Source organism: Pangasianodon hypophthalmus, chromosome 7 (genome assembly GCF_027358585.1).
Source record: "Pangasianodon hypophthalmus isolate fPanHyp1 chromosome 7, fPanHyp1.pri, whole genome shotgun sequence".
Lineage (NCBI taxonomy): Eukaryota > Metazoa > Chordata > Actinopteri > Siluriformes > Pangasiidae > Pangasianodon > Pangasianodon hypophthalmus.
The window spans coordinates 8025612-8045639 of record NC_069716.1 but is presented as its reverse complement, the minus strand read 5'-3'; the positions used below and the strand labels follow the sequence as shown (position 1 = coordinate 8045639).

Below are 20028 nucleotides of genomic sequence, written 5' to 3'. Positions count from 1 at the left end.
CATAAAAGTAGCTTTCACATTGCAAATAACTAACAAGTGATCAAATCTGACTTGTTTGATTTGACTGACTTGTTTGATTTGTCAAAATGGATTGCAAACCTTGTACAGATGTCTTACTGGAACTGTAAAAAATAATGAATTCATGTCAATCCATCAGTCAATCAATCAATGAATTAATTCTTTCAGCTTTCTGAAATTATTTCATGGCAAAAAACTAGACTTTAGACATAGCCTAATGACCACTAGAGAGCAAGAAAAATTGAAATTTGAAAAAATTGAAAATTCAAATTGACATTTCTAAGAATCACAGCTTTATTTATTTATTTATTCATTCATTTATTCATCCATCCATTCATTCTTTCATTCATTCAACCTCCTGAAAATCGTCTGTCTGAACATAGCATAAAGACCACAAGACCACAGTGAGGAGAAATGGAGATATTCTGATCCTACGTATCTCAGCAGCTCAGATAATGATGATAGTACGAGCCATATACATGTTACGTGAAGCATAATAACTGACACGGCTGATCTGCGTTAGATTTCTGACTGTGAATAGATCGCTTAATGTGTGACTGTGTGTCTGTGACAGATGAAACCAAGCTGAAGCTCTGGAACGTCACCAGCAGTAAGAATGTGTTACAGCTGCCCAGCATCTTCCACCACCTGCCCCATCTGCTGGCCAAGGAGACCAGCCTGCAGCCGGCCGTGCACGTCGGCCAGGGCCGCACCGGAGGTGTGTGTGTGTGTGTGTGCTTGTGTGTTTTCATCTCTGTCTTAACTTCTATCATGCTTGTATCAGATACTGTGGTCCTCGCTGTGCTTTTTTTGATCCACTTCTGTCTCATATCACTCTCTTTTTGAGACTATTTATAACATCTCTCTTTCTACCACTTGTTATCCATTAAAAAAGCTGTTGAGCCTTTTTCATGACCCTGATGTCTCTTCAGGAGGAGAGGACCTGCTGTTCTCAGCTGGCTCTGGCCCAGCTTTGCCTCACTTCCAGCTCTTTCAGTTATGCTTGTGCATAAACAGCATGGGGCTGTGGATTGTTGGTCCAATTTCCTGCTAAGCCACAGATGTATCTATATTAGACCACTAAGAATTTGATCTATAGTCATGGTCTGAGTGTTAGACAGCTTGGCTTAAACCTTAGTAGAGTTCTTCTGGGTCTGTGCTACTGTTCTGCATATGCATCATCTAACAGCTGATAAAATTTGGAGATTTTATGCAAATATATGTGAATATCTAAAAAAATATAAATGTATTCAGGCCATTTGCTCTCATTTATGTAAGCAGGTTTGTTGTGCAATGAAAAACAGCAGCTCCTGGACATTTTCCCTCTACTGACTGCATGGATTTGCTTTGTCTTTCACTTTCAATTAGTCTCGCTTTCAGTTTTTCTCTCTCAGCATTTGTCCATCTGGTATCTCATTTTCATCACATGTTCATTATACAATTGAAGGATAACATGCAGCATGTCATAAAATATTAGGCCAGGACACGTTTTAAAATGTATTCCCTTGCTTTACGTGACAGGCTCGCTTTGGCGTCTCTGCCTCTGATTGGCTGAATGTTCTGTCTGTCTTTCAGTGTCGATAGTGATGGGCGTGCCCAGCGTGAAGAGGGAGGTACACTCCTATTTGACAGACACTCTGAGCTCTCTGATGTCAGAGCTGAGTCAGGCTGAAAAAGACGACTGCGTCATTGTGGTCTTCATTGCTGAGGTAGGACTACGAAACCCATGATGAAAAGCTCTTTTATAGTCGTGAAGGATTTGGTTTGAGTCTGTGCTTCCTTCCTTATGATATGTCAATTTGAATTGCATGTCAATTTGATTTGAAAATTATAGTCTAATGGACTTTGTTCAATCAAACTGTATATTTTACACCAGTCAACTACACATTTATATTTAGTTTTCAAATGTGACTCATTTTGGCCTGTCAGATCTGAGAATCAATCCAATAGAATGGACGTAACATACTGAGAAATCTCCATGTTATTAGCTAGCTAACTAGCAAACATTGACCTGTACAGCGTACATCTGCGCTATAAAAGCCAATGTAGATAAGGAAGCAAGTGTGACTACAGTGCAAACAAACAAACAAACAAGACAGATTTCCAAATTGCAGTGTGGACTAGGGGTTGCACGATTAATAGTTGTTACTAGACAACCCTTATTTAAAAAAAAAATAAGTTGACTAGTCTTCTTTTCCATAGTTCCGTAGTTCCTAACTTTTTCAGGACAGCCAGACACAAGTTACAAATTACATTACCTGCTTTAGTGCTTTTTAGGCTGATGAAAAAAAATAAACCAGTGCAATACATTTGCAAAATAATAAAATTATGTTTTATATTACACTATTTAAGGACACCTCCCTTCTTAAAATGGACGTGTGTGCTGTCCTAGTGGCTCAGCTGAAATCACTGGTTCTGGAACTGAGAATGCGCAGCACTGAAGCTCATGTCCATCAATAGAGCCCTCTTTAGGGGCAGTGTTGGCTCAATGGTTAAGGCTCAAGGTTACTATTGAGAAAGTCAGGAGTTCAAGCCCCAGCACTGCCAAGCTGCCTCTGTTGGGCCCTTGAGTCAGGCCTTTAACCCTCTCTGCTCCAGGGCACTGTATAATGGCTGACCCTGTGCTCTGACCCCAGCTTCCTAACAAGCTGGGATATGCGAAGAAACTAATTTCACTGTCCTGTAATGCATATTTGACAAAATAAAGGCTTCTTTATAGCTCAATAAGTGGCCTTCCTTCAGAGGAAGACGCTATGTCTAAGCAGCATTTGGGACATTTTTCAATGCTAATAATGACCCAGAAGTAATGCTTAACTCCTGCCTCAGTAGTGTTCCAATATGAGTCTGGATTGGCCTGTTGGCGGACATGCACTGCTGAAAACTAGCTGAGTGGGATTGATCGCACTGATCTTATTAGCTTATATGCACCTGTTTAGCTTTAATATACAACAACGGGAGGAATTCCGTCAGGAGTGGGTGGGAGTGGAATTTAAAAAATAGTCCTGACTACACCTTTCTGCTTCATGCAAATTGATATGAAATTGATAACATTCCATTAAAGCTTTTTCCCAGTGTATTCTTACAAAATGTACGGTTGACTGTGAAATTGGCTTCATCCCGGCTGGAATATATTTTCAAATTAGATTTAGCCTGCTTTTTTATCGTCTGTCTCACTGTTTTTTTCCCCACCACTTCAACATCCCCACAGCGGTGAATAGTGACTGTATTAGTCCATTTAAAAATCAGATTTGAGAAATAAATTACATACTGCCCTGTTGTGCAAACAGACTTTGTGTCTGTAAATATTAGCCATCAAATTACAGAACTTGCAGATCAGCAAGTTCTCTTCTCCATAGCCATGGGTTTGTATTTGTTTGTGTGTGTGTGTGTGTGTGTATGTATGTGTGTGATTGTGTGAGTATTAGCAGGTCAATGATCTCTCCTCTCCTTGAAGAGAAGGTCAGTACACTTGCAAGGATAAAAAAGAAACTTGTTACCATGGTGATTGCACCAGGTCTTGATAAACCATCCCATGATATCAAGCTAATGGGTTGCTCACTAGGGCTGGCCGCTAACTGCCCTGACCCGTGATAACAATTCCCCTTCTGTTGGGCCTGCAACAGAACTCATGCATTAACTTATTAACATCTTTGCTCAGACCAATTAGCATCCAGACTGGCTGAACAGACACACAAATCAATATGCACGGCTAGTGTGTGTGTGTGTTTGTGTGTGTGGTTGTAATTCAGAGTATTACTCAGGAGAAGGACATGTGTATGTGAACATGTCCTGTATGGATACATAATGTAGAACAGATTGTGTAAATGAGTAAGCATATAGGTCAGTGACTGGCGAAATAAGCAAGCGTGTGTGTGGGAGGACAGTGTGTATGTGTTTCTGTGTGTGTGTATGTATGTGTGTGTGTGTGCATGTCCTCTTCCACTTTTAATTAAGAAGCCTCTCCATACATCACATCATTACAGCCATAATGGGCTTCTTAAGATGCAGCCGCCCACAAAGCTCCAAGTGCAGGCTGGGAAAGCGACACACCCACAGCCATCTGTTTGTTTGTTCCCATTTTTGTGCAGTGCGTTAAACCTGAAATAGTTATGTCAGTATTGATCATATTACAAAATTAAAAAATTAATTCCTAGTTGCCTTGTTATTTAAAATACATTACAACATAAGTTCTCAAACTTGAGGTCATTTCCACATATAGGGTCACATGAGATGTGGATGTGGCGCAGGAGGTATTTACCAACCGTTATTAATAACGTCGTTCTATACGTTTAATTTGTTGAATATTTGAAATGATAATTAAGCATGTCATATTATTATTATTATTATTATTATTATTATTCAAATTTCATTAGCCTTAATTCAATTTGGAGTTCCTCATATTAAGCCCATTTCACACCAGACTGCACGGCACCATGTCCAGTGTGCTGCCATGTTAATCACAATGGCTGTTACACCCAACAGACCGTACATTTGTACAGCACAGTCATTGAAACAAACTAGAAACACTAGAAAATACAATTTCTATGCTAGCAGCTTATGCCCATAATCTTAACAGCACATGGGCAATCTTTCAGTCTGTAGCGGGACAGCTGAAGATTAGAAAACATCACCTAGTCTTTTTCCAATCTTCACCTCTCTCGTTTTGGTGAGTCTGTGCTAATTTGCAGCCTCAGATTCCTGTTCTTGGCTGACAGGAGTGGAACCTGGTGAGATCTTCTGCTGTTGTAGCCCATCCACCTCAAGATTTGATGTCTTATACACTCTGAGATGCTTTTCTGCTCAGCATGGTTGTAAAGAGTAGTTATTTAAGTTACTGTACCCTTCCTGTCAGCTCAGAAAATGCTGGTCATTGTACTTTGACCTCTCTCATCAACAAGATGTTTCAGCTCTCAGAACTGCTGCTCACTGGATGTTTTTATGTTTTTCACACCATTCTGTGTAAGCTCTATAGAATGTTTTGTGTGAAAATCCCAGGATATCTGCAGTTTCTGAAATACTCAGACCAGCCTGTCTGGAACCAACAACCATGCCACAGTTATTACAAGACCACATTTTTTTGCCATTCTGATGTTTAAACTGAATGTTAAATGAAGCTCTTGACCTGTCACTGTATGATTTTATTCACTTCACTGCTGCCACATGATTGGCTGATTATATAATTGCATGAATGAGCAAGTGCATAGGTGTTCCTATTAAAGTGGTAATGCATGTTTATAATATTTACAGATATTTGCACGTTATATTTTTGGGGGGGTTGTGAGAATGTCGGACCCTTAAAATGGGGTCACTGGCCAAAAAAAAAGGTTGAGAACACATGCTTTAGAAGATTTTTAAAACACTTTTTTTTAAAGGGAAAACATTTCTGGCGTGATTCAAAGAAAACTGATCCTCTTTCTACCTGACATGGTGCTGGTGCTGAAACAAGAAAATCCTCTGTGGGAGGCTCTTAAAACCTTTTACTGAAAAATTTCACCAAATTTAAGAATACATTTTATTCACACACACACACACACACGCTTAAGAGACCTTGTCATAGTCAAAAATGAGCAACTTCAGTTCACAAGATATATAAACAGATAAATGATACATAAATACAGATGAAGCTTTCTGTATTCAGACCTGAGCAACACACACAAATTGGTTTTCTGGGTGAGTCTTTCAGATTATTAAAATTACCTGCATGTACTTGCCAGGTATTTATTGTGTAGTCCTTTTGGAGTTTTTTTTATTGTATCCAGCTCATTCCAATTTAAACCAGCACTAGCTCACAAGCTCAAAGAAAATTGAACAATAAAACAAATCCCATTTCATGTATTAAATCAGCCATAAGTTGCAATACAAAGTAGCCTAAGAATAATAATAATAATTAAAAAAAAAAGGTTTGGCTGTTGCAATAATAAATCATTATAAATAAGCATGGTTCAAAGAAACATGTAATAGTAGCCTAATATATTTGTGTTTAGCTGGGCAAAGTTTTATTACTATCAGCATTAGCACTATAGCATTCACTGTTGCCAGTAAAACACTTATTTCTTCCTCTGATTACTGATTCATGGTTGTGTTTATTAATTTAGCTTTTTTCCATTGTCTTTTGAAAAGATTTTTTTTTATCCAAAGCCCCATACGTGTGAGGCAGAATTAAGTGCAAAATAAATGCAGGAATTACAGAGTGATGAAATTAAACACTAGGGTTGGAGTGAGTGCTAATATTCAGGAGTGTTACAAATACTAGCCATGAAGCAGTCAGTCAAACTATGAACAATATCAGTGGTTTTGAGCCATCTGGCAAAATATCACACAAGACACAAAACAACCATTTGGAATTCCTACTCGGGAACTCAGGACGGTCTCATTAACCCTGAGTTCAGCAAGTGGTGTGAAATCAACATGGCTGCTCATGGCATCAGAAGTAAACAAAGCACCGTCGTTTACCTTTAAATGAGTTATGCATTATAAAATTATTTGCTTTAGCTTAATCAACATACAGACATATTCGCTTGTTGCTAGTCTATAACATTGACTATACAATGCGCTGTTTTGTGAAGTAAATATATATCACTCATCACAGGTAGCTGGCTAGCTTGTTGCTAACAAAAGATGAACATTGAGGCATCCACTTTGTAATTTGAACACACAGAGGTTGAAAATGACATAATTCTGTGTTCTGACTTCAAGGTAAGTCAATTGCAACATAAATCCAGTATTGGGAGGTAGAATTGTGGGTAAACTGATGTTATATAAAACATGGCACTGAATGAAGATTCAGAATTTTATTATAAAATAAACATTGGATGCCATTACATAGCACACATTAATTATAAATATTGATATGCAAGTCATTCAGGGTGAATTTTTCCTTTAATATATTAAAAATAAAATCTTTAACAAAACACACAGTACAAAAATCTATTTAAACATGCACACCGCAGCTTGTTTCTGTGAGTAATACTGAAGTTGGTCAGTGTTATAAAGGTTTGATGCCAGTGCTAGTGGATTTGAAAAGTGCATTGTGATATAAGTTAATATTACATGCTGCCCAACCCTTGCTACTGGCAACAGACTGCCAAGTAAAGCACATAACCATGAGTAAGAAGGCCATAGTAAGCAGTTAAAAAGATCAAATAGTGGCTCGAGGCAGACAGTTGCACCAGCAATGTCTTGGACTTACAGCTTTTTATGGACATTTGCTCAGGAATGATATGGTTCCTCCCAGAAGTATATAACGTTCTCTAAGGACAGCTTGCATCAACACGTTCAAACAGAATGAATTTATTTACTGCGCTGCCTGTGTGTTTGTGCGAATAAGTTCACAGTAATTAACACACTGGGTGGAGTTAATGGATAAATGAAGCTGTGATCTATCAGGACTTGCTGTGTGTATGTGCGTGTGTGTGTGTGTGTGTGTGTGTGTGTGTGTGCGTGTGTGTCCTGTCCCCAGACTCCACTCGTAGCTCTAAGTGTAGTTTAAGCACATGTCATCTCTCATCTTTATTACGGTCCGACTTTAAAAGGGCACACAAAGAGCAATGGAGAGGCACTGCCATTACACAGCATTACACTCTCTCTCTCTCTTTCCCTCCCTCTCTCTCTCTCTCTCTCTCTCTCCCTCTCGAGGTCCATCCTCTTCTTCCGCCATGCTGATCTGATATTTCGTTTAAGCCGCATAATTATTTGCATGAGATAGACAGATAAGAAATACACAAATGGACTTCCTTGATGTGTGTGTGTTTGTGTGAGTGTGTGTGTGTGAGAGAGAGAGAGAGAGAAAGAGAAGCAGTCATACATGAGTGTGTGTGAGGTAAAACAGCGTTGGAAGGCACGGCTCATTGTGAGAATGCTGCATGGCTCTGATTTCGTACTGTGCTTTTAGATCAGGCTCACAGCTCGCCTGATTAATAACAGGACGCTTCGTGCCATCTATCACCATCATGCGAGCCGTAATGAAAAGCACGTCTAAGCCGACGCCATTTTGCCCCCTGTCTCTTGCCAAAGCGTGACCGTGTGACCCAGTAATTGCTTGATGATTTATTCATCGGTTAATGGCTCAGTTAAACCCGACGCTTTTGTTGAGGGAGAAGGATTTATAGGCCAGTCCTTGGAGTGAGTTGGTATGTCCTGCCGCGTCTGGAACAATCCACAGAATTTTAAAGTCTTAACATCGTGCTCTCTTGGTTCTGCTGGGCCTTCACTTGTCTAGACATGTCAGAAAGAATATAAAATCATGACGCTTGAAGACATTTGCTCAAAACTTGATATAGACTCTATTTCATGCTGCTAACAAAGTATTCACAGAACAGTAGGGCTACATGTGATAAATGAATCTAAAAAATATTAAAAATGAAATATTTAACAAGGAAAAGAGGAGACAGAAGAAAAAAGTCACAAATAATCTGATTTTTTTTATGATTCCTACTTTCTCAGTGTCTGTTTTATTGATTCTGGTGCATTAAATTATCATGAACTCATTCATGTAGTTTAATTGAATGTCACTTTAAAACTCTTGACAGTCAATTCAAAACTCATATATACTCCAAATCACTTTAATGTAAATTTTACGTTTGTTGTTATCAATCTTTACAAACTTTCTACATCAAACAACAACAAAAAAAATTAAGTTAAAAAAAAAAATTGTGCCAGACTCAACTAAAAACATTTTTTTTTTTTTTTTGTTTGGGGAATTTTTTTTTTTTCATGCAACAGTACTCAACTAAGCACATTTTCTATGTTCAGAAATGATATTTTCTGAAAGTTTTTGTCTTCAGCATTAAATATTTTAGCCCTGAATGTTAAGAATTTAGGACTTTTTATTATTATTATTTTTTCAGGTATACTGGATTAGCATTTTTTACTCATGGACAATCCATTTAGTTTTTAATATTTGATATTTTAGATATTTAGGCGGAATCACAATTCATATGTTATGCAACCTTACAAAAAAGAGAATCTAAAGAATCTGGACATGTGTATAAATAATTTATGTATGTAAGGGTTAAGCATTTAATAGAAACATTTAATGTGTTGAATTAGAATCTATCTATCTATCTATCTAAATTGTATGAATGTTACATGTACAAGGGTGTGAATACAATATGTAGCCCCAACAAAATTCTACAATAGTATATAAAACAAAAAAAGAAATACAAGTAAATTAAAAGCTAAATAAAACAAATTCAGGTAATGGTGACTGCACATTATGTATATATTGCAGATCTATCAATATAAATTCAGTCTATTCATGAAATAGTAATAATGTTTTTCTGATTTGAATTGATAGTGTACAGTAAAACCATTTTGTTTCTAAATTAGCTGAATAAATGTGTTAAATAATCCTAATTTTAATATTTGGCAAAATCTGGATTGTTACAGCAAAGTTTGGTAGAAAAACAGATCATGTTTTGATCATGATGCGGCTTGTTAAAGTGAGGACAATGGATTTAGCTAGTGCTATATAAGCACACATGATGTGCATAATAAGCTGAAAAGAGCAAGTATTGCTTATTGGTATGATATTGTCGTATTGCATCATATTTTCCAACTGGTTAGCAACAATACTCACCAGTTTCTTCACGCGCTTGTCATTGTCGGTCCAGTCACGTATAGTCTGAACAGAAATAAGTTATAACCTTATAACATCAAGATTCATGACAGAGTACTTGTATACTAAATCAGTAACTACAATAACTACAACTACTACAACAGCCAATAACTACAAGCATCAGAACGCATACCTGTGCATTAAAGAACAGTTATTTAGTTGTTGATCTTATTATGATCCTATTATCATAATGCTCTTTTTCTCTTTGTCCTCTGCTGCCTTCTGTCAGTAGAAGAGAGAGTTTGTGCTCTTTGAGTTCATGTGTATGGCCGAGCTCTTCTACTGCTGTATGTTCGATGACTCGGTCCTCCTAAACAAAGCACTAAAAATGTTTTCTTTCTCACTTGTAGGACAAAGCTGTGTAACGGAAATGCTATCGTTTCAGTTCTGGACAGAAATTTGAAGTAATAGAAAGCAGGATGTTTTTTTACTCCATCATGGAGCTGGATGATACGACAGTATCAATACTGTGATGTATTAAAAGCCTTTAATCTACACTTTCCTGAGTTTTATGGCTATCTTCAGGTGTCAGTGCTTTTATAACCCCATTGTTACTCATTTGAACAAGTCGCTGACACAGTTTCCTTACTTTTCCTCAGAAAAAATTCTGTAAGGTTTAATTAAAAAGAAAATTAATACTTGTACATTGTCAGCGTGGCGCCACTGTTTTGTTGTCGCTTTGTTGGTGGAACGTGTTGATGAATATTATGTATTGTGAATCTCACACTATACCACAGCACTGTTGGATTCATGAATCAGACTGGTCAGAAGGTGTTGATTAATTTTTTATAACAGCAGCTTCTGTCTTCTTGTTTCTATAGTAGCAGCTATTTCATAGAGATTTGTTTTGATGCTCCGTGTAAACAGATTAAAATGGTGATATATTAATTTGATTTCTGTGGGGAAATGTTTATTTAGCATTTATGGAAGGAGTCTCCAGTGTCAGTGCTTTGTTACGCTCTGAGGTAAAGCTCTAACTATGTTTTCTAGACATGGGAAAATCTTTGATATAGGGCTTTCTGGTTTTTCAGTAGAAGAGGGCTGGTGAGAGAACTGTTTATAGCTTTTATAACATAAAACAGGAACTCACTTGTTTCATGCACATTCCACAATATTAAATGTAACTATAAATGGATAAAAATATGACTCATCATTCTTTAATACATAAAACTTACATGTTAGCTTTTTCATAAGAGACATAAGAGGAATAAAACACTTAGGAACATGTTTTTATTCAGCTTTGGGCTTGAAACAGTAACACACATTGCATCAGGTGACATCACACAACCCTTTAACTGATTGTTGTCCTGTAACAGCATTTTGTGTAGTGTTTTGTTTCTTACATACCACCTCTATACTCTAATAACATGACAATCACCCCTTCCTCTATATATCTGTCAAATATCTCTCTGTCCCTCTAAAAATATGGTTTTATAAGAGTCTCCAGGTGTTTCCTGATCTCCGTTTCCTTTCGTCATTTTCTGTCTGCTGTCTCGCTGGACTCTCGAGATCATGCCAAAAGCAGCGTCTAGTAGACACTGATGATGTGATAAGTTCAACATGTCATGGTCAGCTTGGTTTGCAGATTCATACGTGTTTGTGTTTCATCTGTGTGTATGCGTGTGTGTGAAAGTCACCTCAGATTTTCTGATGCATTCATCATTATTACACAGTGCAGGTTATCCAGCAGAAGAGCAGTTAAACAGCGATGCCAGTCCCTAATTTACGTCATTGCTGATATTTGTTTTTGTAACTGGACAGTATTTGTTGTGGTTTAGCCGAATACGTGAAGGCTGCGCTTTTATTGCACTTCATTTGTTTTGCAGACGGACCAGCAGTATGCCAACAGCGTTGCTGACAACCTCAAGCGCCTGTAAGTACACAATTTTCTTTTTTTTTATTATTGCTTGTTGTTTATTTGTGGATGTGTGTTTGTGTGTGTGTGGATACGTGTGTGTGTGTGTGGTTTCCCTTTTGGAGCCTCAGGAGCAGTTTGTGCACACTAAAAACAAGGGCCATGTGACTTCAGTCTCCTCTTTTGGGCCTTTGTGGAAATGAGTGCAGAAAGCAGAGCAGGATAACGAGAGAAAGAGGCAAAGAGTGTGCTGAGAGGCCATCTCTCCCAAACCAATTTCTCTCTCTGTTAGGAAACTGCTTATTCCTGGCATAATAACCCATAGCGCAGTAGGGTGTGTGTCTGCCTGGGTGTGTGTGTGTGCTTGTGTGTGTGACTCTGTGTGCTTGTGTGTGTGTGTGTGTGTGGGGCTGTATTTTGTATCTGTGTGTGTCATTTTCTCACACCGTGAGCATATTTGTAGGATTATGTGTTTTGAATTTTCCAGATGTGAGTACATCTGCTATGAACAGAAAACCCAATACAACGAATACTCTAATGCACACACACACACACACACTGCTTATTGCATTTTATAGTATTCCGTAGTGTTCTCAGCTTAGAGGAAAAATCATTACATACTGTACATTTCTTTGCTGTCTCGTTAACATAGCAGTTATTTTTTTATTGTATGAAAATACTACTGCTGTAATAGTCTAGTATATTTTAGTTGACCACAGTACTTAATTCTTGATTCTGATTGGTCAGAAGGTGTTGATTACTTTTTCATACCAGCAGCTGACGGTCGATTCAATAATAATAATTCCAATCACAGGTTTGATTTAATGTGCTTGTTCTAATACATTATTGTTTGTATAGTAACAACCTACACAGGAACTTGTATAGAAGATGCTCCACATAAATGAATTAAAATCATTTGCAGTTGTTCATATAGTAATGTTTCTGTGAGGAGATGTTTATTTAACATTTTTGGAAGGAGTCTCCAGTGCCAGTGCTTTGTAACAAGTCTTTTGTCTTTTTTTTTTTTACGTGAGGGAACAGCTGTTTACAGCTGCTTTAACTTAAGGGATAACAGGAACTAACATGATTTGCAGCCTTCCCCAACATTAAAAGTAACTATAAACAGATAAAATGTACGACTTGTCATTCTTTAATAAATCTACATTTTTAGTGTAGGTATAAGAGGAATAAAACACTTCAGGATGTGCTGTTGGGAAATAATCAACTTTGCAATTGTAACAGTAACTCTGCCTCATGATGGGCCGCATCAAATATAATAATTACTCATCGGCCACTTTATTAGGAACACCATACAAATTCTTTATGGAATGAATTCCACGATGTGTTGGGAACATTCCTTTGAGATTTTGGACATGTTGAAATGATTGCATGATAATAATTGATGCAGATTTGTCAGCTGCACGTTCATGCTGCGAATCTCCCATTCTACCACATCCTAGAGGTGCTCAAATGGGTTCAGATCTGGAGGCCATTGAAGTACACTGGATTTCATTCCACCGAGCTTGTTCATGGAGCCCATTTAAGATGACTTGTGCTTTGAGACATGGTGCATTATCATGCTGGATGTAGCCTTTATAAGATAAATGGTAAATGGTGGCTAGATGCACATGGTCAGCAACAGTAGGCTGTGACATTCAAATGATGCTTGATTGGTATTAAGCAGCCCAATGTGTGCCAAGAAAACATTCCCCACACCATTACACCACCACCACCAGCCTGAACAGTTGACACAAGACAGGTTGCATCCATGGATTCATACTGTTAACACCAAATTCTGACTTCTTCTACCAAGTGAGACCATGGTTTAAAAACACTGTCATAAAATCAATTAATTAAAATGATTACTCTTTACTTAAATACTAACATGTTTTAACTTTCACTCAGATACCATTTTGACTTTTAATTGATGCATGTCACAGCAGAAATCCAATCGTCAGCTGTCCCATTTGGGTGAGCCTGTGCTCACTGTAGCCTCAGATTCCTGTTCTTGGCTGACAGGAGTAGAACCCGATGTGGTCTTCTACTGTCGTAGCCCATCTGCCTCAAGGTTTGATGTGTTGTGTGTTCTGAGATGCTTTTCTGATCAGCACTGTTGTAAAGAGTGGTTATTTGAGTTACTGTAGACTTCCTGTCAGCTCGAACCCGTCTGGCTATTCACCTCTGATCTCTCTCATCAACAAGGTGTTTCCACCCACAGCAATGCTGCTCACTGGTTGTTTTTCGTTTTTAGTTGTTTGCACCATTCTGTGTAAATTCTAAAGGCTGGTGTGTGTGAAAATCCCAGGAGATCAGCACTTTCTCAAATATTTATATTTAAATATACATATTAAGCGCAATACCAAGCTAAATAAAATTTCCAGAGACTGTATAAGTTGCAGCATCTACAAGATGGCAAAGTATGGTGAAAATATATTTTTTTTTTATTTGATCGTTTTTAGATTTTCTTTGTTTGATATACACAATTGCATGATGAAAAGGGTCTGTCTGTAAGTATGTGCACATGGACATGAGTGTGTTTACTGCTTCTTGAAGTGTACGTATGTGCCTGCTTATGTGTGTGAGTGAGACTAAGTGTGTGCTTTTATATTTTGATAGATCTGTTCATATCTGTAGCTAACCATCCATCACTATTACTGTCTGTGTATACACACACACACGCACACACACTTCTTCCTCTGTGATTTGTTTAATGCACTGCTCCATCATTATTGCTTCATTTCACTTTCCTCTATTAGTCACCGCATCACCGTTTCCCATCTTTTTCTGCCCCTCCCTCTCTCTGTCTCTGTCTCTGTCTCTCTCTCTCTCTCTCTCTCACACACACACACACACACACACACACACACACACACACACACACTATCTCTGTCTTTTTCTCTCTTAATATTTCTCAATCTCATTTCATTTAAGGCTTTATGTGGATATCTGTCATTATTCAGTGCTGCCAAAGCAATGTCTATTATAAAGCATGATCTAAAATACAATGTACATAAATGGTAATAAAATAAAACTATAACACAACATGCAATAAAATCATTTTTTCTCTCGCAGATTTCCAGCAGAAATTCAGTCAGGCTTGTTGGAGATCATCTCTCCATCTGTTCATTTCTATCCAGACTTCTCCCACCTCAAAGAGTCATTTGGTGACCCTAAAGAACGAGTCAGGTAATAAAACCAAAGTGTGTGTGTGTGTGTGTGTGACTGAGTGAGTGAGTGAGTGAGTGCATTTTCAGGTCTCTGGGATTTTGTCCTTGTCTGAGTCAGTGACATGAACGTGTGCTACCTGCTTTGCCATTTGATTTAATGCCCCAGTGCACACCGGAGCACGTTAGTGGACATTGATACACGCGCACACACACACACACACACACACACGCTCTCTCTCTCTCTCTCTCTCTCTCTCTCTCTCTCTCTCTCTCTCTCTCTCTCTCTCTCTCCATTCTCTCTCACACACAAAAACAGCAGATTTGCGGAGAGCAGAGAGGCATAGACAATCGCAGAGCTTACTGAACCGTAGTAACCTCTATCACTCTCTGGCGCTCCACTCTGTGCATGCGCGCACACACACACAAACACACACACACACAAATACATAGTCTTAATAAATAGATAATAGAGATAAAGAGAAATATAATAAATCTGTGATCTGTCCTGATGGGCAGAGTCTAATATTCTAATGAGCATGCTTATTTGGTTTGCATACATTTGATGAAACTGTTCTAGTTTTGATACTAGGTTACACTATGGGGCCAAAAGTATATGGACACCTGACTATCGCACCCATATGTGGTTCTTCCCGAAACTCTTGCCACAAAGTTGGTAACGCACAATTCTATAGGATACAATTGTATGCTTTAGCTTTTAGATTTATTTTTAGTGGAGCTAAGAGGCCCAAACCTGTTCCAGCATGACAATGTGCACAAAGCGATGTCCATAAAGACATGATTTGCCAAGGCTGGTGTGGAAGAACTCGAGTGACCTGCACAGAGCCTTGACCTCAACCCCACTGAACACCTTTGAGATGAATTGGAACGTCGACTGCATGCAAGGCCTCCTCGCTCAACGTCAGTGCCTGACCTCACTAATGCTCTTATGGCTGAATGAGCACAAATCCCCACAGCCATGCTCCGAAATGTAGTGGAAAGCCTTCCCAGGAGAGTTATTACAACAGCAAAAGGGGGGGACCAACTTCATATTAATACCCATGGTATTGGAATGGGCACACATGAGTGTGATGGTCAGGTGTCCGCATACTTTTGGCCATAAAGTGTGTGTAGGAGGGACAAACAACATCAGCCTTGTAATTGGTGAGGAGAAAGCTTGCGCAAAGCTTTACCCAAAATTAGCAGCAACCATGTTTAAATCAAAAGGGAAGAAACTTCTATTTTACACCAGACACAGTAAAGGCATCACACAGCACTGTATGTGCACCGCTGCTAATACACTCCCTTGCTAATCAGGGTGGTCCTTTACTCCAGACACATGTGACACATGCAGCATGCCTGCCAGTGATGCGTGTAACACTAGAAACATATATATCTATATATATATATATATATATATATACACTATATTACCAAAAGTATTCGGTCACCCACCCAAATGATCAGAATCAGGTGTCCTAATCACTTGGCCTGGCCACAGGTGTATAAAATCAAGCACTTAGGCATGCAGACTGTTTTTACAAACATTTGTGAAAGAATGGGCCGCTCTCAGGAGCTCAGTGAATTCCAGCGTGGAACTGTCATAGGATGCCACCTGTGCAACAAATCCAGTTGTGAAATTTCCTCGCTCCTAAATATTCCACAGTCAACTGTCAGCTTTATCATAACAAAATGGAAGAGTTTGGGAACAACAGCAACTCAGCCACAAAGTGGTAGGCCACGTAAACTGACGGAGAGGGGTCAGCGGATGCTGAAGCGCATAGTGCAAAGAGGTCGTCGACTTTCTTCACAGTCAATTGCTACAGAGCTCCAAACTTCATGTGACCTTCAGATTAGCTCAAGTACAGTACGCAGAGAGCTTCATGGAATGGGTTTCCATGGCCGAGCAGCTGCATCCAAGCCACACATCACCAAGTGCAATGCAAAGCGTCGGATGCAGTGGTGTAAAGCACGCCGCCACTGGACTCTAGAGCAGTGGAGATGCGTTCTCTGGAGTGATGAATCACGCTTTTCCATCTGGCAATCTGATGGACGAGTCTGGGTTTGGAGGTTGCCAGGAGAACGGTACATTTCGGACTGCATTGTGCCGAGTGTGAAATTTGGTGGAGGAGGAATTATGGTGTGGGGTTCTTTTTCAGGAGTTGGGCTTGGCCCCTTAGTTCCAGTGAAAGGAACTTTGAATGCTTCAGGATACCAAAACATTTTGGACAATTCCATGCTCCCAACCTTGTGGGAACAGTTTGGAGCGGGCCCCTTCCTCTTCCAACATGACTGTGCACCAGTGCACAAAGCAAGGTCCATAAAGACATGGATGACAGAGTCTGGTGTGGATGAACTTGACTGGCCTGCACAGAGTCCTGACCTGAACCCGATAGAACACCTTTGGGATGAATTAGAGCGGAGACTGAGAGCCAGGCCTTCTCGACCAACATCAGTGTGTGACCTGACCAATGCGCTTTTGGAAGAATGGTCAAAAATTCCTATAAACACACTCCTCAACCTTGTGGACAGCCTTCCCAGAAGAGTTGAAGCTGTAATAGCTGCAAAAGGTGGACCGACATCATATTGAACCCTATGGGTTAGGAATGGGATGGCACTTAAGTTCATATGTGAGTCAAGGCAGGTGACCGAATACTTTTGGTAATATAGTGTATATATATATCTGCCACAAAGTGTAGGAGTGAAAATCTTATTGGATAAATGATTTTTATGATTTTTATTTTTATGATTTTTTTTAAATGACATATGCAAGCTGTGTGTGGCAGGGATTATGAACATAGAGCCATTCAGAACATGCACACACACTTTTTTCTCACATTCCCGATTCATGCCAGACAATTTCTGAAAAACTTTTACTTTTTCAAACTTCTTTTTTTCACATTTAAAAAAATACAGTGCCAGATACGGACCCATATTTCTGGATCCAACACACACACACACACACACACACACACACACACTAAGCCAGCGAATTCAGTCAAGAGAGCATGATGAGCAAATCAATCCTTGATTGGCCAGACAGCCCAGTCAATCAGCCATCAAGCAGACAGACAGATCAATAGCAAATCAGCAAGACAGGAGAGAATCCATTCTACATAAGCACACACTGTGTTTTTGCCTTGCACTGCTTCGGGACTTTGGGCCACCTGTTTGCTATTGAGTTTGATAACACGTTTCAGTATTGATCACATTGGGTGCAGCTCCTTATCTTCATTTAAAGCAATTAGGAAACTGAAAACACTTGAGTTTTATCTTTTTGGTTTGGACTTAAGTGAACTTGTGCTTGCATCAATCTAAAGGATTTAACCTAGACTGCTAGGCTAATAAACACAGTATATCTTAGTAATACACTACATGGCCAAAGGTTTGTGGACACCTGACCATCACATCCATATGTGCGTTTTACCTAAACTTTTGCCACAAAATTAGAAGCGCACAATTGTATAGAATGGCTTTGTATGTTGTAGCATTACAGTTTCCCTTCACTAGAACTAAGGGGCATAACATTTTCCAGCATGACAGTGCCCCTGTGCACAAAGCGAGCTCCATGAAGGCATAGTTTACCAAGGAAGAACTCGAGTGACCTGCACAGAGCCCTGATCTCAACCCCACTGAACACCTTTGAGATGAATTGGAACGTCGACTGCACACCTCGTTCACTGTCAGTGCCTGACCTCACTAATGCTCTTGTGTCTGAATGAGCACAAATCCCCATAGCCACACTCCAAAATCTAGTGGAAAGCCTTCCAGAAGAGTGGAGGTTATAATAACAGTGAAGGGGGACTAAATCTGGAATGGTATGTTCAAAAAAACATGAGTGTGATGGCCAGGTGTCCACAAACATTTGCCCGTATAGTCTATATTGTTACAGTAATCTACAGTACTTATACGTTTTATTGTTATTTGTTTGTTGGAAGTTTTTTTTTATGCTGCTGGAGTTTTAAGGCCAAACCTCATAATCCATATTGTCCATATTGGCTACTGAGGTTTGGAGTGACAGATCAATTCCCTGTAAGTAGGAAGCGTAACAGTGACACCAGCTCTGTTCTACTGCGCCCAAGTTGTCTTCTCCACCGAGAGTCAAGTGGAGCTGAATACAGTCGATAGCAGTGGCTCTCACTAGTTACCGGCGTCTGCAGTGGAGAAATCAGGGTTTTATTGTCACGTAGGCTACATTATGTAAGGAGTGTATGATTTAGGGAAAAAAAAAAGATTTCCAAACATTTTTTATTTAATATTACAGAGAATTTCTTTAAGTAATGGACCACATTTCTGAGAAAAATGGTTGTCTAGGACTGTCTAGGCAGAAGCTGTCCTTGGGAAGACTGAAAGGCACTTATAAATAAAATGCTATTATTATTTTATTATTATTATTATTATTAATATTATAGAAGAATTGCAGCAAGCTCTCCAAGAACCTACCGCAGATTTCCTTAGAAAACTTCACCACAGTATACATGTATGTATTTATGCAGTTTTAAATGTGGAGACAAATTACATTTTTTATTGATTGTTTTACTGTTTACTGCTCAATAGAGTAATTGTTTTGACAGGGAGAATCTTTTTATTACTTTTGAAGGCATCTTTGTTTTACACAGTTTCTTTAGCCTAACACTTTTACACAGTAATGGACATGCATATCAGCTTCAGTTTTGGCTTGTGTAAGTACACGTGTCTATCTTGACAAAATGACTTAAAGCACGAAATTTATATTCCTGTACAGTATTTAAGGAATAAAACACGATTGCATGGTGTGATGTGGCACGCCGTGAAGCGGAGTTACTGTTACCCTCACATGATTGACTGCACATTATAAGGTGTTTTATTCCTTATGTCACAGCGATTTCTCAACTATTCCAATTTAATGAATATTTTCATATTCATATTTTATCCATTTGTAGTTATTTTTATGTTGTGGAAAATCCGTGAGACAAATTAGTTCCTTTTATCACTTATGTTATAGCAGCTACAAACAGTCTTTCCCTCACTAGCCTATTATTTTCTCTCTCTTCAAGTTAATAAAGCAAAAATATTAAGCTTGTCATATTTCCTGAGAAATCACAATGCACACTCCTCAGTCCTGAAGACTTTCCTGTAGTGGAAAACGTACTGATTGTTACAAAGCGCTGACACTGGAGATGGCTTCCATAAATTTAAAATGAAACATTCAACCATACCAAACATCATCAACATGTTTTTCTTTGTTAAATCCACCATATATATTCCTGTGAACGAGCTTTTACTAAAGAAACTGTACTGTAACGAATATGAACCTGTGAATTACAGCCAGCACTACTCTCAGTTGGAGCTGCTGTTATAGAAACCAACCAGACGTGAGAATTCTGTGGCATAAT

General features: G+C 38.8%; 1 protein-coding gene across 1 annotated transcript in view; it reads left to right on the top strand.

Moving 5' to 3' along the window:
- The window catches only part of mgat4b (alpha-1,3-mannosyl-glycoprotein 4-beta-N-acetylglucosaminyltransferase B), a 146805-nt gene that overhangs the window by 83134 nt on the left and 43643 nt on the right, over positions 1-20028 (top strand). The window contains exons 3-6 of the mRNA XM_026940727.3: positions 593-736; positions 1594-1727; positions 11461-11507; positions 14562-14675. Of these exons, the coding sequence (XP_026796528.1) occupies positions 593-736; positions 1594-1727; positions 11461-11507; positions 14562-14675 (439 nt within the window). The remainder of the gene's footprint in view (positions 1-592; positions 737-1593; positions 1728-11460; positions 11508-14561; positions 14676-20028) is intronic.